Source organism: Salmo salar, chromosome ssa10, assembly GCF_905237065.1.
Source record: "Salmo salar chromosome ssa10, Ssal_v3.1, whole genome shotgun sequence".
Lineage (NCBI taxonomy): Eukaryota > Metazoa > Chordata > Actinopteri > Salmoniformes > Salmonidae > Salmo > Salmo salar.
In genome coordinates this window covers 39,013,819-39,038,419 of record NC_059451.1, presented here as the reverse complement: position 1 = coordinate 39,038,419, position 24,601 = coordinate 39,013,819, and the positions used below count along the sequence as shown (strand labels likewise).

At 42.0% G+C, this 24,601-nt stretch overlaps 1 protein-coding gene across 3 annotated transcripts in view; it reads left to right on the top strand.

Annotated features, from left to right (window-relative positions):
- Positions 1 to 21,761, top strand: part of LOC106560384 (trafficking protein particle complex subunit 8) — a 98,410-nt gene extending 76,649 nt beyond the window's left edge. For 2 of the 3 annotated variants that reach the window (XM_014123258.2, XM_014123256.2), the window contains exons 24-30: positions 1,928 to 1,996; positions 2,086 to 2,144; positions 2,381 to 2,584; positions 10,861 to 10,962; positions 18,633 to 18,775; positions 19,388 to 19,477; positions 20,067 to 21,761. In XM_014123258.2, coding sequence (XP_013978733.2) covers positions 1,928 to 1,996; positions 2,086 to 2,144; positions 2,381 to 2,584; positions 10,861 to 10,962; positions 18,633 to 18,775; positions 19,388 to 19,477; positions 20,067 to 20,301 — 902 coding nt within the window. In that variant the 3' untranslated portion in view covers positions 20,302 to 21,761. Of the gene's footprint in view, positions 1 to 1,927; positions 1,997 to 2,085; positions 2,145 to 2,380; positions 2,585 to 10,860; positions 10,963 to 18,632; positions 18,776 to 19,387; positions 19,478 to 20,066 lie in introns of those variants that run through there. The other variant, XM_045687751.1, reaches the window with a different exon arrangement.
- Positions 21,762 to 24,601: the final 2,840 nt, after the last annotated feature.

Genomic DNA, 24,601 nt, shown 5'->3' with positions numbered 1-24,601 from the left:
TCGCCGCATGTGCACATTTGTTGATATTCTTTACTAGTTAGTGAGTTACTAGCCCACTTATATCACATTTTGAGGGAGTGATTGCTTCCTACAAGAGCACAAAACTTGTACATATCTAATTGTCTTTGAAAAGCGAGTCAAGTTAAGAGCTTTTTTGTGTTAAAGGGGCAGTGTCCTGTTTTGAGACAAGCTTAAATTATTCAAATACTACCCTCTGCAAATCACCTATTTGGCCAATTGTGTTACAGATCATTTCTTATTTTTTAAAGTGATTTGAGCTTTCCGACAAGTAAAACGTCAGTCCCAAAATGGTTGTCATAATGTGCATAATGTTTTTAAAAAGTCTCACAGAATAAAAAAAATTATATGGTTTCTATGAAAACAAAGTCATTTCCTGTTTAGCTATTTGTGTCTATTGGATTGCTTTGGTGTATTGGGTTGTGTTCCTTAGCTGTTATGTTCATTAGATATATGCCTTTTGGTGGTTTGATCAGTGAGGTTCACCTGTTTGAAGTGGTTAGCTTGGTTGGGTTATCTAGCCTAGTTCAGTTGGTAGAGTAGGCTACTGAATCTTGTATGCTGCTAAGTCACAGTGCATTTGACATTTAAGTCATTTAGCAGACACTTTTATCCAGAGCGGCTTACAATTGGTGGCTTTTCATGCTGTACTATAGCTATGGGACCGCCCTTCGCAGTTCATACAGTGTTAAATGCTTTCATTCAGAGCTTGTTATTCAGCTTATTCAGCTCTGCCAGGCTGGGTAGATGATCCCCATGGGAACTAGCTTTGTGACTGAAGACCAGTGGTGTGGCTGGTGGCCAGGACACATAGCCGAGGGCAGAATGATCTTTTAGGCGCTCCCTAGAGCAGTGTGTGATATGGGTAGTTCCAGTAATCTCACACACACACCACTGGGGGGCACTTTTGCAAGTAGGTCACTTTCTTCATGTTTGCTCTGTAGTCAAATATGGAAATGTGGCGATATAGAGTTGGCAGTGACCAAGACAGAGTGGAAAAGAGAGACCACCCACACCCTTATATGCTATTTTATTCAATCCTGTCCTATTTGGTCTCTCCCTGTCTGACTCGTGTGCTGCTGCTGATTATAGAGAGATGGTACTGTATAAATGCCAAAACGGTCTCTTATCCTTTTCTCCCTCTTTCCATCTCTCTTCCCCTCTCTGTTCCACTGATTGGTCATACTAGTTCACAGCCTGAGACTAGAGTGTTAGTTGCATAAAAACAGTTTTCCATCTCCTGTAATAACAATACATTAAGCTACATCAGGGTTTCCGTCTCCTGTAATAACAATACATTAAGCTACATCAGGGTTTCCGTCTCCTGTAATAACAATACATTAAGCTACATCAGGGTTTCCGTCTCCTGTAATAACAATACATTAAGCTACATCAGGGTTTCCGTCTCCTGTAATAACAATACATTAAGCTACATAAGGGTTTCCGTCTCCTGTGATAACAGTACATTAAGCTACATCAGGTTTTCCTTCTCCTCTAATAGTAACAACTGTTTGTTGATCACACACATCTTTGAGTTTAGAACACTGATCACACACACACTATCTGCTTAGAACACTGAGCTGCAGCTGGCCCATAGTAATACGTGAGCTGAAAAGAACATCCAGGGTCTCTCCAATGTGTTAGAAAATCAGATGGCGTTTAGAGAAGTGTTGTGTTGGTACATGTTTTACTATACTTGTGAGTACCAGAAGTCCACACAAGAATAGTAAACTAACTACAATTCTGAGAAGTGAGGCCATTTATCCAGTCCTCACTTGTAAAATTGCTATTTTAGGCTTAGGGGTTAGAGTTGGGGCTTAGGGTTAGAGTTAGGGGTTCGGTTCAGATGGAGACAGGACATGGACATGTCTCTCTCTTACTTTCTTTCACCCTCCTCTTGTCATTCCAGACTGCAAACTCACCACCAGAGAGAGGGGCAAGCTGTGCTTCAGAGCAACACGATGCAAACCCCACGAAGGTACACACTCTCATTACCAACAATGTCAGACAGTGAGGATAATCTCTTTTCTCTCTCCTGACTTATTTTCTGTATCTTCTGTGTCTTAGCTACCTCAAAGTCACTAGAGAAGTACACCTTTGCAGACCTGAGCCTTGGAAATGAACAGGTATGTTAACCATTGTAAGAGGACAGTAACAGTGTTATCTGTCACTGCTGGTCGGTGTTGCTGAATGTATAAAAACCTTCTCTCCCTCCTTCCTTCCTTTCCCATGTATTCCTTCCTCTTGGTCTCTTTTCCTCTCTCCCCTTTTTATCTGCTATCTTGTCACTCACCCTTTCTTCTTTCCTCTTATCTTCCCCTCTCCTCCCTCCTCTCCTCCCTTGTTCTTCTCCTCTCCTCAGATCATCAGCTCCACCACTCCGTGTGCAGACTTCTTCTTCCGGAGGTGTCAGCCCTCAGAGTCTTGGAGACCGCTTATTGCCGTGGAGACACAGGGGAGACATTCCAGAAGTCAGGGGGCGGGACCTGGGGGTGGGGCTGAGGATTTAACAGGTGTGGTCAGGAAGTGCAACGAGGTGGACCTCGACATCATCGTCCTCTGGAAGGTAAATCACAGAATTAAAATACACTACTATTACTAATTGTATTAGGATTAGTACGACTGCGTAATTTAAATAGACCTCTATTGCAATTACTAGTAAACACTTTACTTGACACCCAGCGTCATCACGTTATGACACGGTCATAACCATGTCATAATGTCATAACAGCTGACATAACTTGTCATAACCTGTTATATGGTCATAACACTTATGACACATATATTTAGACCTGTTGTGACATGTATTGCGTTATTTTATGGCTGGTTATGACATCTACATAAGTGTCAAAACCCACAAAACCTACCACATAAGGCAAAACATTCCAATACACCATAGCCTACGCATCAATATTATGTTTGTTATATATAAAAAATGAAATTGACAATGTTAAATTATCATTGTAATTGAGCACTCACTGATGTCAGACATGCACCTACCCCAATGCTCTGTTGCTGATGACTGGGATGAATGCAGGAGCAGATTTCAGGAGCAGGACAAAACACCCTCTTTTTGACTGATGACTGATATAAAGACATGTACGTGATAGGCCTATCTGGCTTATATGATCCTGATGTCATAATGCTTCTTGACAGTGCCGTAAAGAGTATTTTCTTAGTTCAAATAAAGTGACATAGGATGGTCATAATGCTTCTTGACTGTATCAAAGTGTAACAGGATGGTCATAATGCTTCATCAGTGTCATAGTGTGTTTTCTGCAAGTTATTGATTTTTTTTTTTAAAACATGACTAAAGAATTAATTACAGAAAAAACAAAGGATTTAAGAGACAAACTTTCAAATGAAAAGGCACTTCTTGGCAGGGAAAAAACGAATTAGAATAAATGTGGGTTTTGACACTCTTAAGCCATGAAATAACGCAATATATGTCACAACAGTTGTAAATATATGGGTCATGACTTTATGACTTTTGTTATAACTTGCTATGACACTGGGTGTCAAGTAAAGTGTTACCCAATTGCTACTACTATTGAACTATCCATTACTAGACATACAGTATACAGGCTTCTGGTATTATATGATGACTCGATGGGTAAAACACTACATACATCCCATTCTTCCTCGGGTCCTGTTTGGACTGGCTAGGCAGCAGCTAATTGGGATCCTAATAAACACAATCCCAAACCACTTCAACTCACTTAATACTGTTAGTTCTCCAACGCTATTCTAGGACTTCTATGGTGTTGCTGTTCCCTTCTCCAATTATACATAGATGGACTGTATATTTAGCTCATGTCATTATTGAAGATGTTGTCAATAAATGCTGAAGTTGTTTTTTTTGTTTTGCTCCATCCTGTGTTTCATTGTTTAATTATGTGTTGATAGTCAATTTTATGTCAAGTTTTGTTGAGCTGATTGGTGAAGTTGAATTTACTGTTTGTTTGTTCTTGTTGACATGCGTATGTTGGTTGTTAATATTTGTTGTCAGGTGTATGTTGTTGTTTGTTAATATTTGTATGTTGGTTGTTAATATTTGTTTGTTGTTGACAGGTGTATGTTGGTTAATATGTTTGTTGGTTAATATTTGTTTGTTGGTTGTTGATATTTGTTTGTTGACAGGTGTATGTTGTTGATGACAGGTGTATGTTGTTGTTGACAGGTGTATGTTGTTGGTTGTTGATGACAGGTGTATGTTGTTGACAGGTGTATGTTGTTGGTTGTTGTTGACAGGTGTATGTTGTTGTATGACAGGTGTATGTTGTGTTGTTGATGACAGGTGTATGTTGTGGTTGTTGTTGACAGGTGTATGTTGTTGTGATGACAGGTGTATGTTGTTGGTTGTTGATGACAGGTGTATGTTGGTTGTTGATGACAGGTGTATGTTGTTGATGACAGGTGTATGTTGTTGATGACAGGTGTATGTTGTTGTTGACAGGTGTATGTTGTTGGTTGTTGATGACAGGTGTATGTTGTTGGTTGTTGATGACAGGTGTATGTTGTTGGTTGTTGTTGACAGGTGTATGTTGTTGGTTGTTGTTGACAGGTGTATGTTGTTGATGACAGGTGTATGTTGTTGATGACAGGTGTATGTTGTTGGTTGTTGTTGACAGGTGTATGTTGTTGATGACAGGTGTATGTTGTTGGTTGTTGTTGACAGGTGTATGTTGTTGTTGACAGGTGTATGTTGTTGGTTGTTGTTGACAGGTGTATGTTGTTGTTGACAGGTGTATGTTGTTGGTTGTTGATGACAGGTGTTGGTTGTTGATGACAGGTGTATGTTGTTGGTTGTTGTTGACAGGTGTATGTTGTTGTTGACAGGTGTATGTTGTTGGTTGTTGATGACAGGTGTATGTTGTTGATGACAGGTGTATGTTGTTGGTTGTTGATGACAGGTGTATGTTGTTGATGACAGGTGTATGTTGTTGGTTGTTGATGACAGGTGTATGTTGTTGGTTGTTGTTGACAGGTGTATGTTGTTGTTGACAGGTGTATGTTGTTGTTGACAGGTATGTTGTTGATGACAGGTGTATGTTGTTGGTTGTTGATGACAGGTGTATGTTGTTGGTTGTTGTTGACAGGTGTATGTTGTTGATGACAGGTGTATGTTGTTGGTTGTTGACAGGTGTATGTTGTTGATGACAGGTGTATGTTGTTGGTTGTTGATGACAGGTGTATGTTGTTGATGACAGGTGTATGTTGTTGATGACAGGTGTATGTTGTTGATGACAGGTGTATGTTGTTGATGACAGGTGTATGTTGTTGGTTGTTGTTGACAGGTGTATGTTGTTGTTGACAGGTGTATGTTGTTGGTTGTTGTTGACAGGTGTATGTTGTTGGTTGTTGTTGACAGGTGTATGTTGTTGATGACAGGTGTATGTTGTTGGTTGTTGATGACAGGTGTATGTTGTTGATGACAGGTGTATGTTGTTGGTTGTTGATGACAGGTGTATGTTGTTGATGACAGGTGTATGTTGTTGGTTGTTGATGACAGGTGTATGTTGTTGATGACAGGTGTATGTTGTTGATGACAGGTGTATGTTGTTGGTTGTTGATGACAGGTGTATGTTGTTGATGACAGGTGTATGTTGTTGATGACAGGTGTATGTTGTTGGTTGTTGTTGACAGGTGTATGTTGTTGATGACAGGTGTTGGTTGTTGATGACAGGTGTTGGTTGTTGATGACAGGTGTATGTTGGTTGTTGTTGACAGGTGTATGTTGGTTGTTGATGACAGGTGTATGTTGTTGGTTGTTGTTGACAGGTGTATGTTGTTGTTGACAGGTGTATGTTGTTGGTTGTTGATGACAGGTGTATGTTGTTGATGACAGGTGTATGTTGTTGGTTGTTGATGACAGGTGTATGTTGTTGATGACAGGTGTATGTTGTTGGTTGTTGTTGACAGGTGTATGTTGTTGTTGACAGGTGTATGTTGTTGTTGACAGGTATGTTGTTGATGACAGGTGTATGTTGTTGGTTGTTGATGACAGGTGTATGTTGTTGGTTTTTGACAGGTGTATGTTGTTGATGACAGGTGTATGTTGTTGGTTGTTGACAGGTGTATGTTGTTGATGACAGGTGTATGTTGTTGGTTGTTGATGACAGGTGTATGTTGTTGATGACAGGTGTATGTTGTTGTGACAGGTGTTTGTTGTTGATGACAGGTGTATGTTGTTGATGACAGGTGTATGTTGTTGGTTGTTGTTGACAGGTGTATGTTGTTGTTGACAGGTGTATGTTGTTGGTTGTTGTTGACAGGTGTATGTTGTTGTTGTTGTTGACAGGTGTATGTTGTTGATGACAGGTGTATGTTGTTGGTTGTTGATGACAGGTGTATGTTGTTGATGACAGGTGTATGTTGTTGGTTGTTGATGACAGGTGTATGTTGTTGATGACAGGTGTATGTTGTTGGTTGTTGATGACAGGTGTATGTTGTTGATGACAGGTGTATGTTGTTGATGACAGGTGTATGTTGTTGGTTGTTGTTGACAGGTGTATGTTGTTGATGACAGGTGTTGGTTGTTGATGACAGGTGTATGTTGTTGGTTGTTGTTGACAGGTGTATGTTGTTGATGACAGGTGTTGGTTGTTGATGACAGGTGTTTGGTTGTTGATGACAGGTGTATGTTGGTTGTTGTTGACAGGTGTATGTTGGTTGTTGATGACAGGTGTATGTTGTTGGTTGTTGTTGACAGGTGTATGTTGTTGTTGACAGGTGTATGTTGTTGGTTGTTGATGACAGGTGTATGTTGTTGATGACAGGTGTATGTTGTTGGTTGTTGATGACAGGTGTATGTTGTTGATGACAGGTGTATGTTGTTGATGACAGGTGTATGTTGTTGGTTGTTGATGACAGGTGTATGTTGTTGATGACAGGTGTATGTTGTTGTTGACAGGTGTATGTTGTTGGTTGTTGTTGACAGGTGTATGTTGTTGATGACAGGTGTATGTTGTTGGTTGTTGTTGACAGGTGTATGTTGTTGGTTGTTGTTGACAGGTGTATGTTGTTGATGACAGGTGTATGTTGTTGGTTGTTGATGACAGGTGTATGTTGTTGATGACAGGTGTATGTTGTTGATGACAGGTGTATGTTGTTGGTTGTTGTTGACAGGTGTATGTTGTTGATGACAGGTTATGTTGTTGATGACAGGTGTATGTTGTTGATGACAGGTGTATGTTGTTGGTTGTTGATGACAGGTGTATGTTGTTGATGACAGGTGTATGTTGTTGATGACAGGTGTATGTTGTTGATGACAGGTGTATGTTGTTGGTTGTTGATGACAGGTGTATGTTGTTGATGACAGGTGTATGTTGTTGGTTGTTGATGACAGGTGTATGTTGTTGGTTGTTGATGACAGGTGTATGTTGTTGATGACAGGTGTATGTTGTTGATGACAGGTGTATGTTGTTGATGACAGGTGTATGTTGTTGGTTGTTGATGACAGGTGTATGTTGTTGGTTGTTGATGACAGGTGTATGTTGTTGATGACAGGTGTATGTTGTTGATGACAGGTGTATGTTGTTGGTTGTTGATGACAGGTGTATGTTGGTTGTTGTTGACAGGTGTATGTTGTTGGTTGTTGATGACAGGTGTATGTTGGTTGTTGATGACAGGTGTATGTTGTTGGTTGTTGACAGGTGTATGTTGTTGGTTGTTGTTGACAGGTGTATGTTGTTGGTTGTTGATGACAGGTGTATGTTGTTGGTTGTTGATGACAGGTGTATGTTGTTGGTTGTTGTTGACAGGTGTATGTTGTTGTTGACAGGTGTATGTTGTTGGTTGTTGTTGACAGGTGTATGTTGTTGATGACAGGTGTATGTTGTTGTTGACAGGTGTATGTTGTTGGTTGTTGATGACAGGTGTTGGTTGTTGATGACAGGTGTATGTTGTTGGTTGTTGTTGACAGGTGTATGTTGTTGTTGACAGGTGTATGTTGTTGGTTGTTGATGACAGGTGTATGTTGTTGATGACAGGTGTATGTTGTTGGTTGTTGATGACAGGTGTATGTTGTTGATGACAGGTGTATGTTGTTGGTTGTTGATGACAGGTGTATGTTGTTGGTTGTTGTTGACAGGTGTATGTTGTTGTTGACAGGTGTATGTTGTTGTTGACAGGTGTATGTTGTTGTTGACAGGTGTATGTTGTTGGTTGTTGATGACAGGTGTATGTTGTTGGTTGTTGTTGACAGGTGTATGTTGTTGATGACAGGTGTATGTTGTTGGTTGTTGACAGGTGTATGTTGTTGATGACAGGTGTATGTTGTTGGTTGTTGATGACAGGTGTATGTTGTTGATGACAGGTGTATGTTGTTGATGACAGGTGTATGTTGTTGATGACAGGTGTATGTTGTTGGTTGTTGTTGACAGGTGTATGTTGTTGTTGACAGGTGTATGTTGTTGGTTGTTGTTGACAGGTGTATGTTGTTGGTTGTTGTTGACAGGTGTATGTTGTTGATGACAGGTGTATGTTGTTGGTTGTTGATGACAGGTGTATGTTGTTGATGACAGGTGTATGTTGTTGGTTGTTGATGACAGGTGTATGTTGTTGATGACAGGTGTATGTTGTTGGTTGTTGATGACAGGTGTATGTTGTTGATGACAGGTGTATGTTGTTGACAGGTGTATGTTGTTGATGACAGGTGTATGTTGTTGATGACAGGTGTATGTTGTTGATGACAGGTGTATGTTGTTGGTTGTTGATGACAGGTGTATGTTGTTGATGACAGGTGTATGTTGTTGATGACAGGTGTATGTTGTTGGTTGTTGTTGACAGGTGTATGTTGTTGATGACAGGTGTTGGTTGTTGATGACAGGTGTTGGTTGTTGATGACAGGTGTATGTTGTTGGTTGTTGTTGACAGGTGTATGTTGGTTGTTGATGACAGGTGTATGTTGTTGGTTGTTGTTGACAGGTGTATGTTGTTGTTGACAGGTGTATGTTGTTGGTTGTTGATGACAGGTGTATGTTGTTGATGACAGGTGTATGTTGTTGATGACAGGTGTATGTTGTTGGTTGTTGATGACAGGTGTATGTTGTTGATGACAGGTGTATGTTGTTGATGACAGGTGTATGTTGTTGGTTGTTGATGACAGGTGTATGTTGTTGATGACAGGTGTATGTTGTTGGTTGTTGTTGACAGGTGTATGTTGTTGATGACAGGTGTATGTTGTTGGTTGTTGTTGACAGGTGTATGTTGTTGGTTGTTGTTGACAGGTGTATGTTGTTGATGACAGGTGTATGTTGTTGATGACAGGTGTATGTTGTTGGTTGTTGATGACAGGTGTATGTTGTTGATGACAGGTGTATGTTGTTGATGACAGGTGTATGTTGTTGGTTGTTGTTGACAGGTGTATGTTGTTGATGACAGGTGTATGTTGTATGTTGTTGATGACAGGTGTATGTTGTTGATGACAGGTGTATGTTGTTGGTTGTTGATGACAGGTGTATGTTGTTGATGACAGGTGTATGTTGTTGATGACAGGTGTATGTTGTTGGTTGTTGATGACAGGTGTATGTTGTTGGTTGTTGATGACAGGTGTATGTTGTTGGTTGTTGATGACAGGTGTATGTTGTTGGTTGTTGATGACAGGTGTATGTTGTTGATGACAGGTGTATGTTGTTGATGACAGGTGTATGTTGTTGATGACAGGTGTATGTTGTTGATGACAGGTGTATGTTGTTGATGACAGGTGTATGTTGTTGATGACAGGTGTATGTTGTTGGTTGTTGATGACAGGTGTATGTTGTTGATGACAGGTGTATGTTGTTGATGACAGGTGTATGTTGTTGGTTGTTGATGACAGGTGTATGTTGTTGACAGGTGTATGTTGTTGGTTGTTGATGACAGGTGTATGTTGTTGATGACAGGTGTATGTTGTTGGTTGTTGTTGACAGGTGTATGTTGTTGGTTGTTGACAGGTGTATGTTGTTGGTTGTTGAGTATGTTGTTGATGACAGGTGTATGTTGTTGGTTGTTGATGACAGGTGTATGTTGTTGGTTGTTGATGACAGGTGTATGTTGTTGTTGACAGGTGTATGTTGTTGGTTGTTGTTGACAGGTGTATGTTGTTGATGACAGGTGTATGTTGTTGGTTGTTGTATGTTGTTGATGACAGGTGTATGTTGTTGATGACAGGTGTATGTTGTTGATGACAGGTGTATGTTGTTGGTTGTTGTTGACAGGTGTATGTTGTTGGTTGTTGTTGACAGGTGTATGTTGTTGGTTGTTGATGACAGGTGTATGTTGTTGATGACAGGTGTATGTTGTTGATGACAGGTGTATGTTGTTGATGACAGGTGTATGTTGTTGATGACAGGTGTATGTTGTTGATGACAGGTGTATGTTGTTGATGACAGGTGTATGTTGTTGATGACAGGTGTATGTTGTTGATGACAGGTGTATGTTGTTGGTTGTTGATGACAGGTGTATGTTGTTGTTTGTTGATGACAGGTGTATGTTGTTAATATTTGTTTGTTGTTGACAGGTGTATGTTGTTAATATTTGTTTGTTGTTGACAGGTGTATGTTGTTGGTTGTTAATATTTGATGGTGTTGACAGGTGTATGTTAATATTTGTTTGTTACATTTTAGTCATTTAGCAGACGCTCTTATCCAGAGCGACTTACAGTAGTGAATGCATACATTTAATACATTTTTTTCCCCCGTACTGGTCCCCCGTGGGAATCGAACCCACAACCCTGGCGTCGCAAACACCAAACACCATGCTCTACCAACTGTTGATGACAGGTGTATGTTGTTGGTTGTTAATATTTGTTTGTTGACAGTTGTATGTTGTTGGTTGCTAATATTTGTTTGTTGTTGACAGGCATTTGTTGTTGAAGACAACAAGCAGGTGATCCTGGAGGGACAGCTTCACGTGGCACTACAGACCATTGGCAAAGAGGCCTGCTCCCTCACACAGAAAGAGGTGCACACACACGTACATACAGTGCCCTCTGTAATTAGTGGGACAGTGAAGCATTTTCTTCTTCTTTTGGCTCTATACTCAAAAAGTTTGGATTTGAAATCAAACAATGACTGAGGTTAAGGTGCAGACGGTCAGCCTTAATTTGAGGGTATTTTCATCCATATCGGGTGAATAATGATGAGTGAGATAGTTAGCTGCACGAATATCATACCCCCCAAAAATGCTAACCTCCTCTGTTATTGTAAGGGTGAGAGGTTTGCATATCTTGGGGGTATGATATTTGTGCATCTAACTTTCACTCTTATTAACGATTCATTCAGGATTATCCGTAATCATGGTAGCATCCACATTACTGTAGAGGTTTTTAGAAACATTCTATTCTTATTTACAATAAAAGTGACTCTAAAATGACACACTACATTATTTACCATTCATGTCTATTGGCCACAGAGTAATCTAAAACGCAACCAAAAGAAAGAGCAAATGCATCCAACATATTTGTAGAGTCAAAAGCTGAATGTAGTCATTTAGTACTATGCATATGGCACCAAATATTACACTTTTTACTACTTTAATGAACATCTAAGTATATTTGTTTCAATACTTTTGGTGCCCTAAAATGCTCTGCACGTATAATTTCTAAACGTTTCACCCAATTATGGATGAAAATACCCTCAAATTAAAGCTGATAGTCAGTGTATCATTTAAAATCCAGTACAGAGCCAAAAAAACAAAAACATTGCCACTGTCCCAACACATACAGTGTTCTGGCTGTCTCCTCTCTTCTCTCTCCTGGATGACTCATCACACTGAATGAACGCTGGCCATTTAATGATCAAGTGTAAACATTGAAATCACCATTGTGTTCTTACTGTGTAGTGTACACAAGCTATTTAGTGTACACACAAGCTGAATAACTATACACTCTTCAGGACTGAGTTACCTGCATTGAGACTGAAGCACAAACAAAACCACACACACAACTCCAGCTGAGTGTTTAGTGTGCCCCCTCCAAAACACACATACACAATCTGTGACCATGCTGTCAGTGGTGGCACTGAGACGTTTGGTGTCTGGAGCCTGGTACAAGTTTTTACAGGGTTAGGTCTACACCGATAGCCAAAGGTTACGCTTCCAGTGTAGCAGGTAAAAAAAACTGCTGCTTTTGTGACGTCCAAGTGTAGCTCTTATGTAAAAGTTAAGTGCTTTCAAGGCAGGCACTGCCTTACTATTTGAAGGCTGTGTGAAGAAGTTCATTGTTCTTTATTTATCCCTAGATGGAAAATTCCATTTGTCACCGCTAGGGCTGTGGCTGCCATGAAATTTTGTCAGCCAACTATTTTAATGCTAATGCAGGTCTCACGGTAATTGACAGTTAATTAAACACCTTTTAGCATCTCCAGGCCTTCACGCATACAAGTCGCTGATGCACACCATTTAATATACACCATCACAATAAATCCATTATTTATTTTGGGCAGGTCTAAAGAAACATATGAAGAAAAAATATTTCAGAAGAACAGAATGAGTTGGCCTACTGTATGTTATCTGGCTATGCACTATGCCGTAAGCTGTAAGCTTGTTCATTTAGCAGACATGATATGCTTAAGTCCTGTGCCATTATTTTATATTATATGATTTTATAGTCAGAAGAATATAATTGAACTTAGCTGAATAAAATAGGAAGGATATTTTCCCCATTCCAGAGCAACTGTGCATATGAAGTGGCTATGTTAAGCATAACAGTGATCATTTGAAATGTGCTAGATGTAGAGTTATTTGGCAACATTAGTTGTGAATGATGCAAACCCTTAGAATGTCTTAGAAATCAATACATACAGTGCATTCTGAAAAATATTTAGACCCCTTGACTTTATATATTTTAGGCCCCTTATAGCCTTATTCTAAAATTGATGAAATACATGTTTTCCCTCGTCAATCTACACACAATACCCCATACTGACAAAGCGAAAACAGGTTTAGACATTTTTTGCACATTTTTCCAAATAAAAATCTGAAATTTAGTATTCTCAGACCCTTACCTATCAGACTCGAAATTGAGCTCAGGCGCATCCTGTTTCCATTGATCATCCTTGAGATGTTTCTACAACTTCATTGGCGTTCACCTACGGTAAAATTCAATTGATTGCACATGATTTGAAAGCACACACCTGTCTATAATAGGTTCCACAGTTGACAGTACATGTCAGAGCAAAAACCAAGCCATTTTCTGTAGAGCTCCGAGACAGGATTGTGTCAAGACACAGATACGGGGAAGGGTACCAAAACATTTCTGCAGCATTGAACATCCCCAAGAACACAGTGGCCTCCATCATTCTTAAATGGAAGAAGTTTGGAACCACCAAGACCCTTCCTAGAGCTGGCCGCCCTGCCAAACTGAGCAATCAGGGATAATGACCTTGGTCAGGGAGGAGACCAAGAACTCGATGGCCACTTTGACAGTGCTCCAGAGTTCCTCTGTGGAGATGGGAGAACCTTCCAGAAGGACAACCATCTCTGCAGCACTCCACCAATCAGGCCTTTATGGTAGAGTGGCCAGATGGAAGCCACTCCTCAGTTAAAGGCACATGATAGCACGCTTGGAGTTTGCCAAAAAGAACCTAAAGGACTCTCAGACCATGAGAAACAAGATCTCTGGTCTGATGAAACCAAGATTTAACTATTTCGCCTGAATGCTAAGTGTCACATCTGGACAAAACCCGGTGAAGCATGGTGGCGGTAGCATCATGCTGTGGGGATGTTTTTCAGTGGCAGGGACTAGGAGACTAGTCAGGATCGAAGGAAAGATGAACAAAGCAAAGTACAGAGAGATCCTTGATGAAAACCTGCTCCAGAGTGCCCAAGATCTAAGACTGGGGTGAAGGTTCACCTTCCAACAGTACAACAACCCTAATCACAAGTCTCTGAATGTCCTTGAGTGGCCCAGCCAGAACCCGATCGAACATCTCTGGAGAGACCTGAAAATAGCTGTGCTGCGAGGCTCCCCATCCAACCTGACAGAGCTTGAGAGGATATGCAGAGAAGAATGGGAGAAACTCCCCAAATACAGGTTTGCCGAAGCTTGAAGCCTCATACCCAGAAGACTCAAGGCTGTAATTGCTGCCAAAGGTGCTTCCACAAAGTACTGAGTAAAGGGTCTGAATACTAATCTAAATACCGTAAATCCTGGACTATAAGCCGCAACTTTTTTCCCAGGCTTTGAACCTCGCGGCTTAAACAATGACGCGGCTAATATATGGATTTTTCCCGCTTTCAAATTTTTTCTCACAAAAAGCACATTCTGTGACGTGCTCAGTTTTTTGCCGGCATGAAGCGTTCATTAGACCAATGAAATTGCCGAACGGGTTAAGGTCAAACAACTTTTGTTTACTGTTTAGATTAAATCGAGCGCTCTCAAACTTCCCATCATTCTGATTACGGTAGTCATTTTGTCACCCTCATCATGGCAAAGACACAGAGAAATGCATATGATGCAGCTTTCAAGTTGAAGGCGATTGATCCGGCTGTTGGAAATGGAGCTGCTGCACGGGAGCTTGGTCTTAATGAGTCGATGATAAGACGTTGGAAACAGCAGCGTGAGGAATTGACTCGCTGCAAAAAGACAACTAAAGCTTACTGCTAATTTTTTATTTTTTGTTACAAGCCGTGTTTCGTTAAAGCCTGTACCGGTAGGCACCTGCGGCTTATAGACATGTGCGGCTTATTTATGTTCAAAATAATATTTCTTTTTTAATTCAGTGGGTGCGGCTTATATTCAGGTGCGCTTAATAGTCCGGAAATTACGGTAAGTATTTATCAGTCCCCAACTGATAGTTTTTTTGTTTGTTTATTTGTGGGGGGTTTTGGCAAACATTTCTAAAAACCTGTTTTTACTTTGTCATTATATGGTATTGTGTGTAGAATGACTCTTGGCTCCTGCCCCAGATTTATCTGCGTAAGCCTTTTTAACTCTGACACACAGAAAGAGACACACACACAATCTTATACACATACTCACACACTTACTCACCCACATTTAAGCTAATGTATTTTTTTTGTGGGGGGTCTCTGAAGATATGAAGACAAAGGGAGAGTGATTAACCAAGCCATTACTTTGTGTGTGTGTGTGTGTGTGTGTGCATGTGCAAATGTGACAGAGAGCTCTAACCCTCTTAACCTTAGTCTAGTTAGTCACCACTGTCTTGAATGATTGATCAGCACTTCTCAATAACACTTCATTCATTACCTCTCTGAAACAGTGTCACATTAGAAAAGTTGAGCGTCCACAATTGTTTTTACAAATGTTTTAATACTTTGCCATTTTTAAAGTCATGTCCCCCCCGTCCTTGACTTTTCCTAAATAAGTCTATATAACACAGTCATTGTTAGAATCTTAATATCACTAACATAACTTCCGTTTTAAGAGGACATAAAATATTCATCCAAGTCGTCTTATCAGAAACATGTTGGGTAGTTTTCACAACTTTAAATTTGTTGATGTCATTTAGAAATTTAGCATGGAAAATCTTTTGTTATTGCATTTTCTCCCCAGTCCCTAAATATATTTGCTGTGTGCGAGAAGAGGAGATGAAAGAACTTTACCGATGTCAACTAGATTGAAGCATTCATTCTATCGATTTATGGCATTATTATGGTGAACAGCGGTTTATTTTGTATTATAGGGCAACAAGTTATGACAGAAGAGAAGCTGCATGTATCTATAGGCAAATCGACTAACAAATAGCACACCAAAATGTCAGAGATTATAAGCCTATCTCTGACTGTACAGCGCATTTTCTAGTTGCCATTGTTTATATTTGTAGGTTAGGGTCTGGTGTGGGCCTCAGATTTTCACTTTACCACACAGTCGGGCGTTTGCGGATTGGTTATTAGCAATTGTGGGCGGTTCCGGGTGAACAAACCGCTGACCTGCGCATCACCAGTGTGTCTGGCTGGCGTGTGAGAGAGCGAGAAAGTGACAGATGGCTCTAACCCTGTTAACCTCTCTAGTTAGTCCCCACAGTCTTGAAGGATTTGAGAAGCACTTCTCAATGACTATGCATTTACATTCATTACATTCATTATCTCTTAAACACAGTCACACTTTACAAAATACCTAATTTCATTTTTTTTACATTCACATTTGCCATACACGGTCACATCACAGCTGTACACCTCCCTCCCACACACAAAGTGTGATTTAATGACATAGTGAGTTTAACAGTGTCTGTGCGTGTATGTCTGTTAGGCACAGACTGTACCCACTGCACGATGCAAGCAGTTTCTCACCTCTCTTATTCTGTCTACCTCCTGTGGAAGTAGTGTGTCATTGGTTTAAGTGTGTGTGAGAGCGATTGCGATGGAGATATAAATGGCTATTATCATCAGACCGCCTCATTTCCAGTCTAAAAAGAACTCTCCAATAACGACCACGGAGACAAAACGTGATCTCTGCCACCACCTTCCTCCCTCGTTCCCTCATTCCCCCTCTCTCCTCTACCCACTCACGCGGCCAGACCACATCCATTTAGTCTGACACTTTCTTTTTACTCCCCCTCAGACACACAACTTCCTCCAAGCCAAGCTGTTGGCATAGCAACAGTGTCTGCGGCGCTCATTCGTAACACTGGCGTGCACAAGAGAACTTCTCTCATCCTTCTTTATCCCTCTGGTTTTTTACAGCTCTGCGCGTAAGCCGCCGAGACCACCATTTTCCCCTACCTTCCTCCCTCACTCCTGCCGTCGCTCGTTAGCTTTCTCTCCTCCCAGAAGAACTCACTGCTCCCACATAATTTCCTAGACCAATTGCCTCTATAGCAAAGGCATTGTTTTGAACGACTTAGCTTTTATTTCTACCTACTTGAATATCAATGTCATACAATATAAGGGAATGTCACTAATAGGGCTGAAATGTTTTTAGATATAAAACATAAATGTATTGATATATACACACACACCAACTGAAAAGTTGTCTATTGTGAAAACGTCTAATTATAGTTCTCTGAATGTCTCTATCAAGGCATTTTGCCAAAGAGGCCATTCATTATATTTTGTAACAGCAAACGTTCTGCACGGGGCAGGCTGCACAATGGCAAACAAATTATACCACAACAAAATGTCTGTATCTACATGTATATAAAAGCAATGTTTGTTTGACACAATGGTCTCTGTTTCTCTGTTGTGTAATAGGAGGCTTAGCAGATGTATAGGTGTTGTGTTGAAATGGCATCTGTTCCTGTGTCCTGACCTCGTGTTGTGTTCCTCTGACCTGTTGTAGGAGGCTGTGTGGATTCTGTTGTTCCTCTGTCCTGTTGTAGGAGTCTGTGTGGATTCTGTTGTTCCTCTGTCCTGTTGTAGGAGTCTGTGTGGATTCTGTTGTTCCTCTGTCCTGTTGTAGGAGTCTGTGTGGATTCTGTTGTTCCTCTGACCTGTTGTAGGAGTCTGTGTGGATTCTGTTGTTCCTCTGTCCTGTTGTAGGAGTCTGTGTGGATTCTGTTGTTCCTCTGTCCTGTTTTAGGAGGCTGTGTGGATTCTGTTGTTCCTCTGTCCTGTTGTAGGAGTCTGTGTGGATTCTGTTGTTCCTCTGACCTGTTGTAGGAGGCTGTGTGGATTCTGTTGTTCCTCTGACCTGTTGTAGGAGGCTGTGTGGATTCTGTTGTTCCTCTGTCCTGTTGTAGGAGGCTGTGTGGATTCTGTTGTTCCTCTGACCTGTTGTAGGAGTCTGTGTGGATTCTGTTGTTCCTCTGACCTGTTGTAGGAGGCTGTGTGGATTCTGTTGTTCCTCTGACCTGTTGTAGGAGTCTGTGTGGATTCTGTTGTTCCTCTGTCCTGTTGTAGGAGTCTGTGTGGATTCTGTTGTTCCTCTGTCCTGTTGTAGGAGTCTGTGTGGATTCTGTTGTTCCTCTGACCTGTTGTAGGAGTCTGTGTGGATTCTGTTGTTCCTCTGTCCTGTTGTAGGAGTCTGTGTGGATTCTGTTGTTCCTCTGTCCTGTTGTAGGAGTCTGTGTGGATTCTGTTGTTCCTCTGTCCTGTTGTAGGAGGCTGTGTGGATTCTGTTGTTCCTCTGACCTGTTGTAGGAGGCTGTGTGGATTCTGTTGTTCCTCTGACCTGTTGTAGGAGGCTGTGTGGATTCTGTTGTTCCTCTGTCCTGTTGTAGGAGTCTGTGTGGATTCTGTTGTTCCTCTGTCCTGTGTTAGGAGGCTGTGTGGATTCTGTTGTTCCTCTGTCCTGTTGTAGGAGGCTGTGTGGATTCTGTTGTTCCTCTGACCTGTTGTAGGAGGCTGTGTGGATTCTGTTGTTCCTCTGTCCTGTTGTAGGAGTCTGTGTGGATTCTGTTGTTCCTCTGACCTGTTGTAGGAGTCTGTGTGGATTCTGTTGTTCCTCTGTCCTGTTGTAGGAGGCTGTGTGGATTCTGTTGTTCCTCTGTCCTGTTGTAGGAGTCTGTGTGGATTCTGTTGTTCCTCTGTCCTGTTGTAGGAGTCTGTGTGGATTCTGTTGTTCCTCTGTCCTGTTGTAGGAGGCTGTGTGGATTCTGTTGTTCCTCTGACCTGTTGTAGGAGGCTGTGTGTATAATGGTGTGGATTCTGTTGTGTTCCTCTGACCTGTTGTAGGAGGCTGTGTGTATAATGGTGTGGGTTCTGTTGTGTTCCTCTGACCTGTGGTATTGTAGGAGGCTCAAGAGATGGTGCTGCTGAAGTTTAAACCAGAGCTTCCTCCTCCTACGACACGGCCCTCCATGGAACAGCTTTCCCACCTCATCAAGACCAACCTGCACTACCCCGAAAGCTACAGCCACCCCTTCGTACAGAAGAGGTAACACGTCATGCATGTTCACACACATTCCACAGGAGTCTGTCAGCCTGCCTGTCCCGAGGGTGGTTGTTTGTGTGACACGTGTACTCTCGCACAATTCACTAGTCAGAACTGGACTAACACGATTATCTTTTGACATGACTTGTTTCTAAACTCCACTGTTAATGTCATTATTTCTAGGAAAACCAGAACTGTTTGTAGCTGGCAGAAGAAGTGCTTTGAGGAGATGAAATGATAACTATTAGTGTGGTTTGGTGACAGTGAGGAGAAACAGACTGATAGTCAGGGACCTTAAGTGCAGTGCTTTAGTTAAATTGACACAGAATGAGTATAATAACCGTATCTCTCTTTCTGTCTATTTCTATTTCACTTTCTCTCTAACTCTCTCTCCTCGCCCCCTCCCTCTCGCCCCCTCCCTCTCGCCCCCTCGCTGTCGCCCCCGCTGTCGCCCTCTCGCCCCCGCTGTCGCCCCTCTCTCTCGCCCCCGCTGTCGCCCCTCTCTCTCGCCCCCGCTGTCGCCCCTCTCTCTCGCCCCCTTCCTCTCCCCTTCCTCTCGCCCCCTCCCTCTGCCTCTCTCCCCCCTCCCTTCTCTCCCCCTCTGTCTATATGTAGTCTCTGTATGGTTCCAGTCACTTTGACGCTATCTAACTGCTCCCTGGCTCAAGTTGATGCCATCATTGACCTTCGACACAAAACTACCAGGTAAATATAATCACACACACACCCACAGTAGTTCCTAGTCCTATTTTCTCCTATTACAGTGCATTAGCTCCGCACTGTACTGTTAAAGATGCAATATGTAATGTTTTGGGTGACCCAACTAAATTCACGTAGAACTTGTACTTATAGATCTGTCATTCTCATTGAAAGCAAGTCTAAGAAGCAGGAGATCTGTTCTACGTGCACTATTTCTATGCTTCCCTTGCTTAATCTTTCATTTTTGCATCTTTTACTTTTGGTTTTGTACACCAGCTTCAAAATACAATATTTTGATTATGGAAAATATATTTCACAGCGGTTTAGATGACACAATGATTCTCTACATGATACTTACTTGTTTTGTCACAAACTTAAATTAGGCGCGCTATTAGAATTTTAGCAACCAGGAAATGACGGAGCGATTTCTGCACAATGCATCTTTAAATCTGCCATCTGTTCCTCATGTCCCTGAGCAAATGTTTACCTGATAACTGCATCCTGTTCATCCTCCTGGTTTTAATTTTCTTTCTGTTTTCCTCTCTTCGCCCTCTTTCATCATCCCCTTTTCTCTCTCTCTCTTTTCCTCCATCAGTCCTGAGTCTCTTGAGGTGCACGGTTCGTTTACATGGCTGGGCCAGACTCAATACAAGCTGCAGTTGAGGGCACAGGAAGTGATGCGGCTGCCGCTGAGAGCCGGCTTCCTGCATGCGGGCGTCTATAACCTGGGAACTCCACGGGTCTTCGCCAAGCTGGCGGACCAGGGAGCCATGTGTGAGACCAGCCAGCAGACGGCCACGCCCGCACTAATCATCATTAACAGCACCTGAACATTGTCCTGCCCCATCATCAATAACAAATTAACCACCATCTGTCAATCATCACTACCAAGACTCCCCATTGGTTGGCAGCAACAGGGTTGAGAGCTCGGAGACCCACACAGCAAGAAATATCTTCCAAATCCCAAATCACCCGCTCTTCACCATCAACAATGCTTGAACACTGGGCTGTCCTAATTAGGCATACAACTGAAGAAAACGGTCTATAACAGGGAGGGACTACTTGAAAGGCTCTTTTTCATTTTCTGTTGCAAAAGGTTTTACTGCGGTGTGCCCTAATGAATAGGATCCTAATTCTGCCTGCCCGCCCACCCAACAATAACCAAAGAACAAATGATCTGCAAATCATCACTACCAAGGCTCCCCATTGGTTAAGAAACTGTTGCGTGCTCTGAACCAGCTACCAAGCAGAAATATCTTTCCACCAAGTCTCAAACATCCACTCCACTCCCTAAAAATTTGACCCCTTTTTCCAAACTAATATACTCAATACTGGACTAAGGAAAGCAGTTTTGTATTTTGTAATTAAAATGAGGGCGATAAGATGTATTTAAAAAAAATATATAAAATGTTTAAATGAAATTGTGCATCAGTTGAGCTTGTAACCACTGCTATGGTCAGACTGTTGTTAAATAAACCCCCCAGTAGCTATTTTATGTCCCAGCAACAAAGCAAAGCATCATGGACTTACATGTGGAAGAAGGATCTGTTTTCTCTCTCTCTCTGTGTATTATTCATCTGTCATCTCAGCTGATGCACTTTGGTTTTGACCTTTTTTTATTTGATGAAATCAACCTGTGAAAGGGGAGGAGAACAGACAGACGTTGTAAACTAAGACGGCAACAGCGTGTCTCCTACGGTACTGGTGTCATCTGTCTGCCGCCAGACATTTATTTTCTTTTTAGTGTTGAAAAACTAATCACGTTGTTGAACAGTTGTCGTTTACTTCTTGGATTAACCAGGATGAGGAAGTAGGAGAAACTGCCTCTGCCTCAATGAGTCTGACCATGACCAGGGTTTTCTGTTGTGTGGTCACATGGACCAGACCATCAGCACATCACAAACAGAATATGACCCAGCGTTTAACCACTATACTACAGTATGTGACTGACAAACAAACTCTTTGACTGACAGGTCCTGATACAGATACTGCCTGCCCACCTGTCTGTGAGCCTGTCTGTTGTTGGTCTGTAGTCCATCTGGACTGACAGTGCTGTCAGTCTCCACGTGCACACGTTTAATTTTCTACAAAACAAACACAAACAAACCAACGTATGAACCAATCAAATCAACATGATCCCTATACTTCTCCCTCATTGGACCTCCACCTTGTGCTTAAGCTGTTATTTAAATGTATGTATTTACTCAACTGCTTTTCAGATGATGTATTATATTTATAACAAATTTCCTGTAAATAGAAATAAAAATGTAACCAATGATGTGGGCTGTGAGATACAGTAACCATCTCCCCTCTGTGTGTAGACAACGTTGTGATTTGTAGTTATACTTTTCAGACTGACTGAGTTTTAGGATGTTTTCCAGATGGCATCCTATTCTCCATTACACTACTTTTGACCAGAGCTCTATGCTCACTATAAAGGGAATGGGGTGCCATTTGGGAAGCAGAAGCAGAAGCATTTAGAGGCAGCCCAATTCAGATTTTTTTACCTCACTAATTTGTCTTCTGATCAATCAGATCAGCTCTGAAAAAGATCTGTGATTGAATGCAGCCTTAGTGACAGCCTCTTTTATTATGGTTTAAGGAAGGGTTGATTGTAGATGCAATGAATGTACTCCAACCCTCAATTAGCCTCTGTCCATCTGCTTCGTCTCAATGCCATCTCTGCTAAATGGATTGCAGTTATTATGCTTTTTATGATTTGAATGCATTAAGAGCGACGTCTTCATGTCATGCTGTCCTGTCACTCTTTCTCACTGGCACACACACTTGCACTTCTTTGGCATTGCTTCAGGATCAAGGTATAGTCAATCAAATATTTTTTCAAGCCCTTTTTACATAGGCAGTTGTCACAAACTGACAAAGCTACTTACCTGGGGCGGCAGGTAGCCTAGTGGTTAAAAGCGTTGAGCAAGTAACTGAAATTTCACTGGCTTGAATCCCAGAACTATGTGAAAAATCTGTCGGTGCCCTTGAACAAGGTAATTAACCCTAATTTCTCCTGTAAATCGCTCTGGGTTAAAGTATCTGCTAAATGATGAAAATATAAATATATAGTTCCAGTCAAAAGTTTGGACACGTACTCATTCAAGGGTTTCTTTATTTTGACTATTTGCTACATTGTAGAATAATAGTGAAGACATCAAAACTATGAAATAACACATATGGAATCATGTAGTAACCAAACAAGTGTAAAACATATATACACATCCTTACATGCATACATACATACCCAGCCTAAAACCCCAAAGAGCAAGCAATGCAGATGTAGAAGCACAGTGGGTAGGAACAGAAAGGCAGGAAATTAAGAAGAAAATAACAGGATCCGAAGGAGTAGCCAGTCAGTCCTCTTGCATACTTACGAGCCCCTAACCAACAATGCAGTTAAAAAATAAAAGTAACAAGTAATTAAAGAGCAGCAGTAAAATAACAGCGAGACAATATACAGGGGGTACCGGTACAGAGTCAATGTGCGGTGTTACTGGTTAGTTGAGGTAATAGGTACATGTAGGTAGAGTTATTGAAGTGACTATGCATAGATGATAACCGAGAGTAGCAGCGGTGTAAGGGGGGGGCATTTGATTAGATGTTCAGGAGTCTTATGGCTTGGGGGTAAAAGCTGTTTAGAAGCCTCTTGGACCTAGACTTGGCGCTCCGGTACCGCTTGCCGTGCGGTAGCAGAGAGAACAGTCTATGACTAGGGTGGCTGGAGTCTTGGACAATTTTTAGGGCCTTTTTCTGACACCGCCTGGTATAGAGGACCTGGATGGCAGTAAGCTTGGCCCCAGTGATGTACTGGGCCGTACACAATACCTTCTGTAGTGCCTTGCGGTCAGAGGCTGAGCAGTTGCCATACCAGGCGGTGATGCAACCAGTCAGGATACTCTCTGGTGCAGCTGTAGAACCTTTTGAGGATCTGAGGACCCATGCCAAATCTTTTCAGTCTCCTGAGGGGGAATAGGTTTTGTCGTGCCCTCTTCACGACTATGTTGGTGTGCTTGGACCATGTGTAGTTTGTTGGTGATGTGGACACCAAGGAACTTAACTCTCAACCTGCTCCACTGCAGCGCTGTCGATGAGAATGTGGGCGTGCTCTGTCCTCTTTTTCCTGTAGTCCACAATCGTCTCCTTTGTCTTGATTACGTTGAGGGAGAGGTTGTTGTCCTGGCACCACACAGCCAGGTCTCTGACCTCCTCCCTATAGGCTGCCTTGTTGTTATCAGTGATCGGGCCTACCACTGTTGTGTCATCGGCAAACTTAATGATGGTGTTGGAGTCGTGCCTGGCCGTGCAGTCATGAGGGGACTGAGCACGCCCTGCCCCGAGGGGCCCCTGTGTTGAGGATCAGCGTGGCGAATGTGTTGTTACCTACCCTTATCATCTGGGGGCGGCCCGTCAGGAAGTCCAGGATCCAGTTGCAGAGGGAGGTGTTTAGTCCCAGGGTTCTTAGCTTATTGATGAGCTTTAATGGCGCTATGGTGTTGAATGCTGAGCTGTAGTCAATGAATAGCATTCTTACATAGGTGTTCCTTTTGTCCAGGTGGGAAAGGGCAGTGTGGAGTGCAATAGAGATTGCATCATCTGTGGATCTATTGGGGCAGTATGCAAATTGGAGTGGGTCTAGGGTTTCTGGGATAATGGTGTTGATGTGAGCCATGACCAGCCTTTCAAAGCACTTCATGGCTACAGACTTGAGTGCTACGGGTCGGTAGTCATTTAGGCAGGTTACCTCAGTGTTCTTGGGCACAGGCACTATGGTTCTCTGCTTAAAACATGTTGGTATTACAGACTCGGACAGGGAGAGGTTAAATGTCAGTGAAGACACTTTCCAGTTGGTCAGCGCATGCTCGCAGTGCATGTCCTTGGTAATCCGTCTGGCCCTGCGGCCTTGTGAATGTTGACCTGTTTAAAGGTCTTACTCACATCGGCTGTGGAAAGCGTGATCACACAGTCTTCCGGAACAGCTGGTGCTCTTATGCATGTTTCAGTGTTATTTGCCTCAACGAGCATAGAAGTAGTTTAGCTCGTCTGGTAGGCTCATGTCACTGGGCAGCTCTCGGCTGTGCTTCCCTTTGTAGTCTGTAATGGTTTGCAAGCCCTGCCACATCCGAC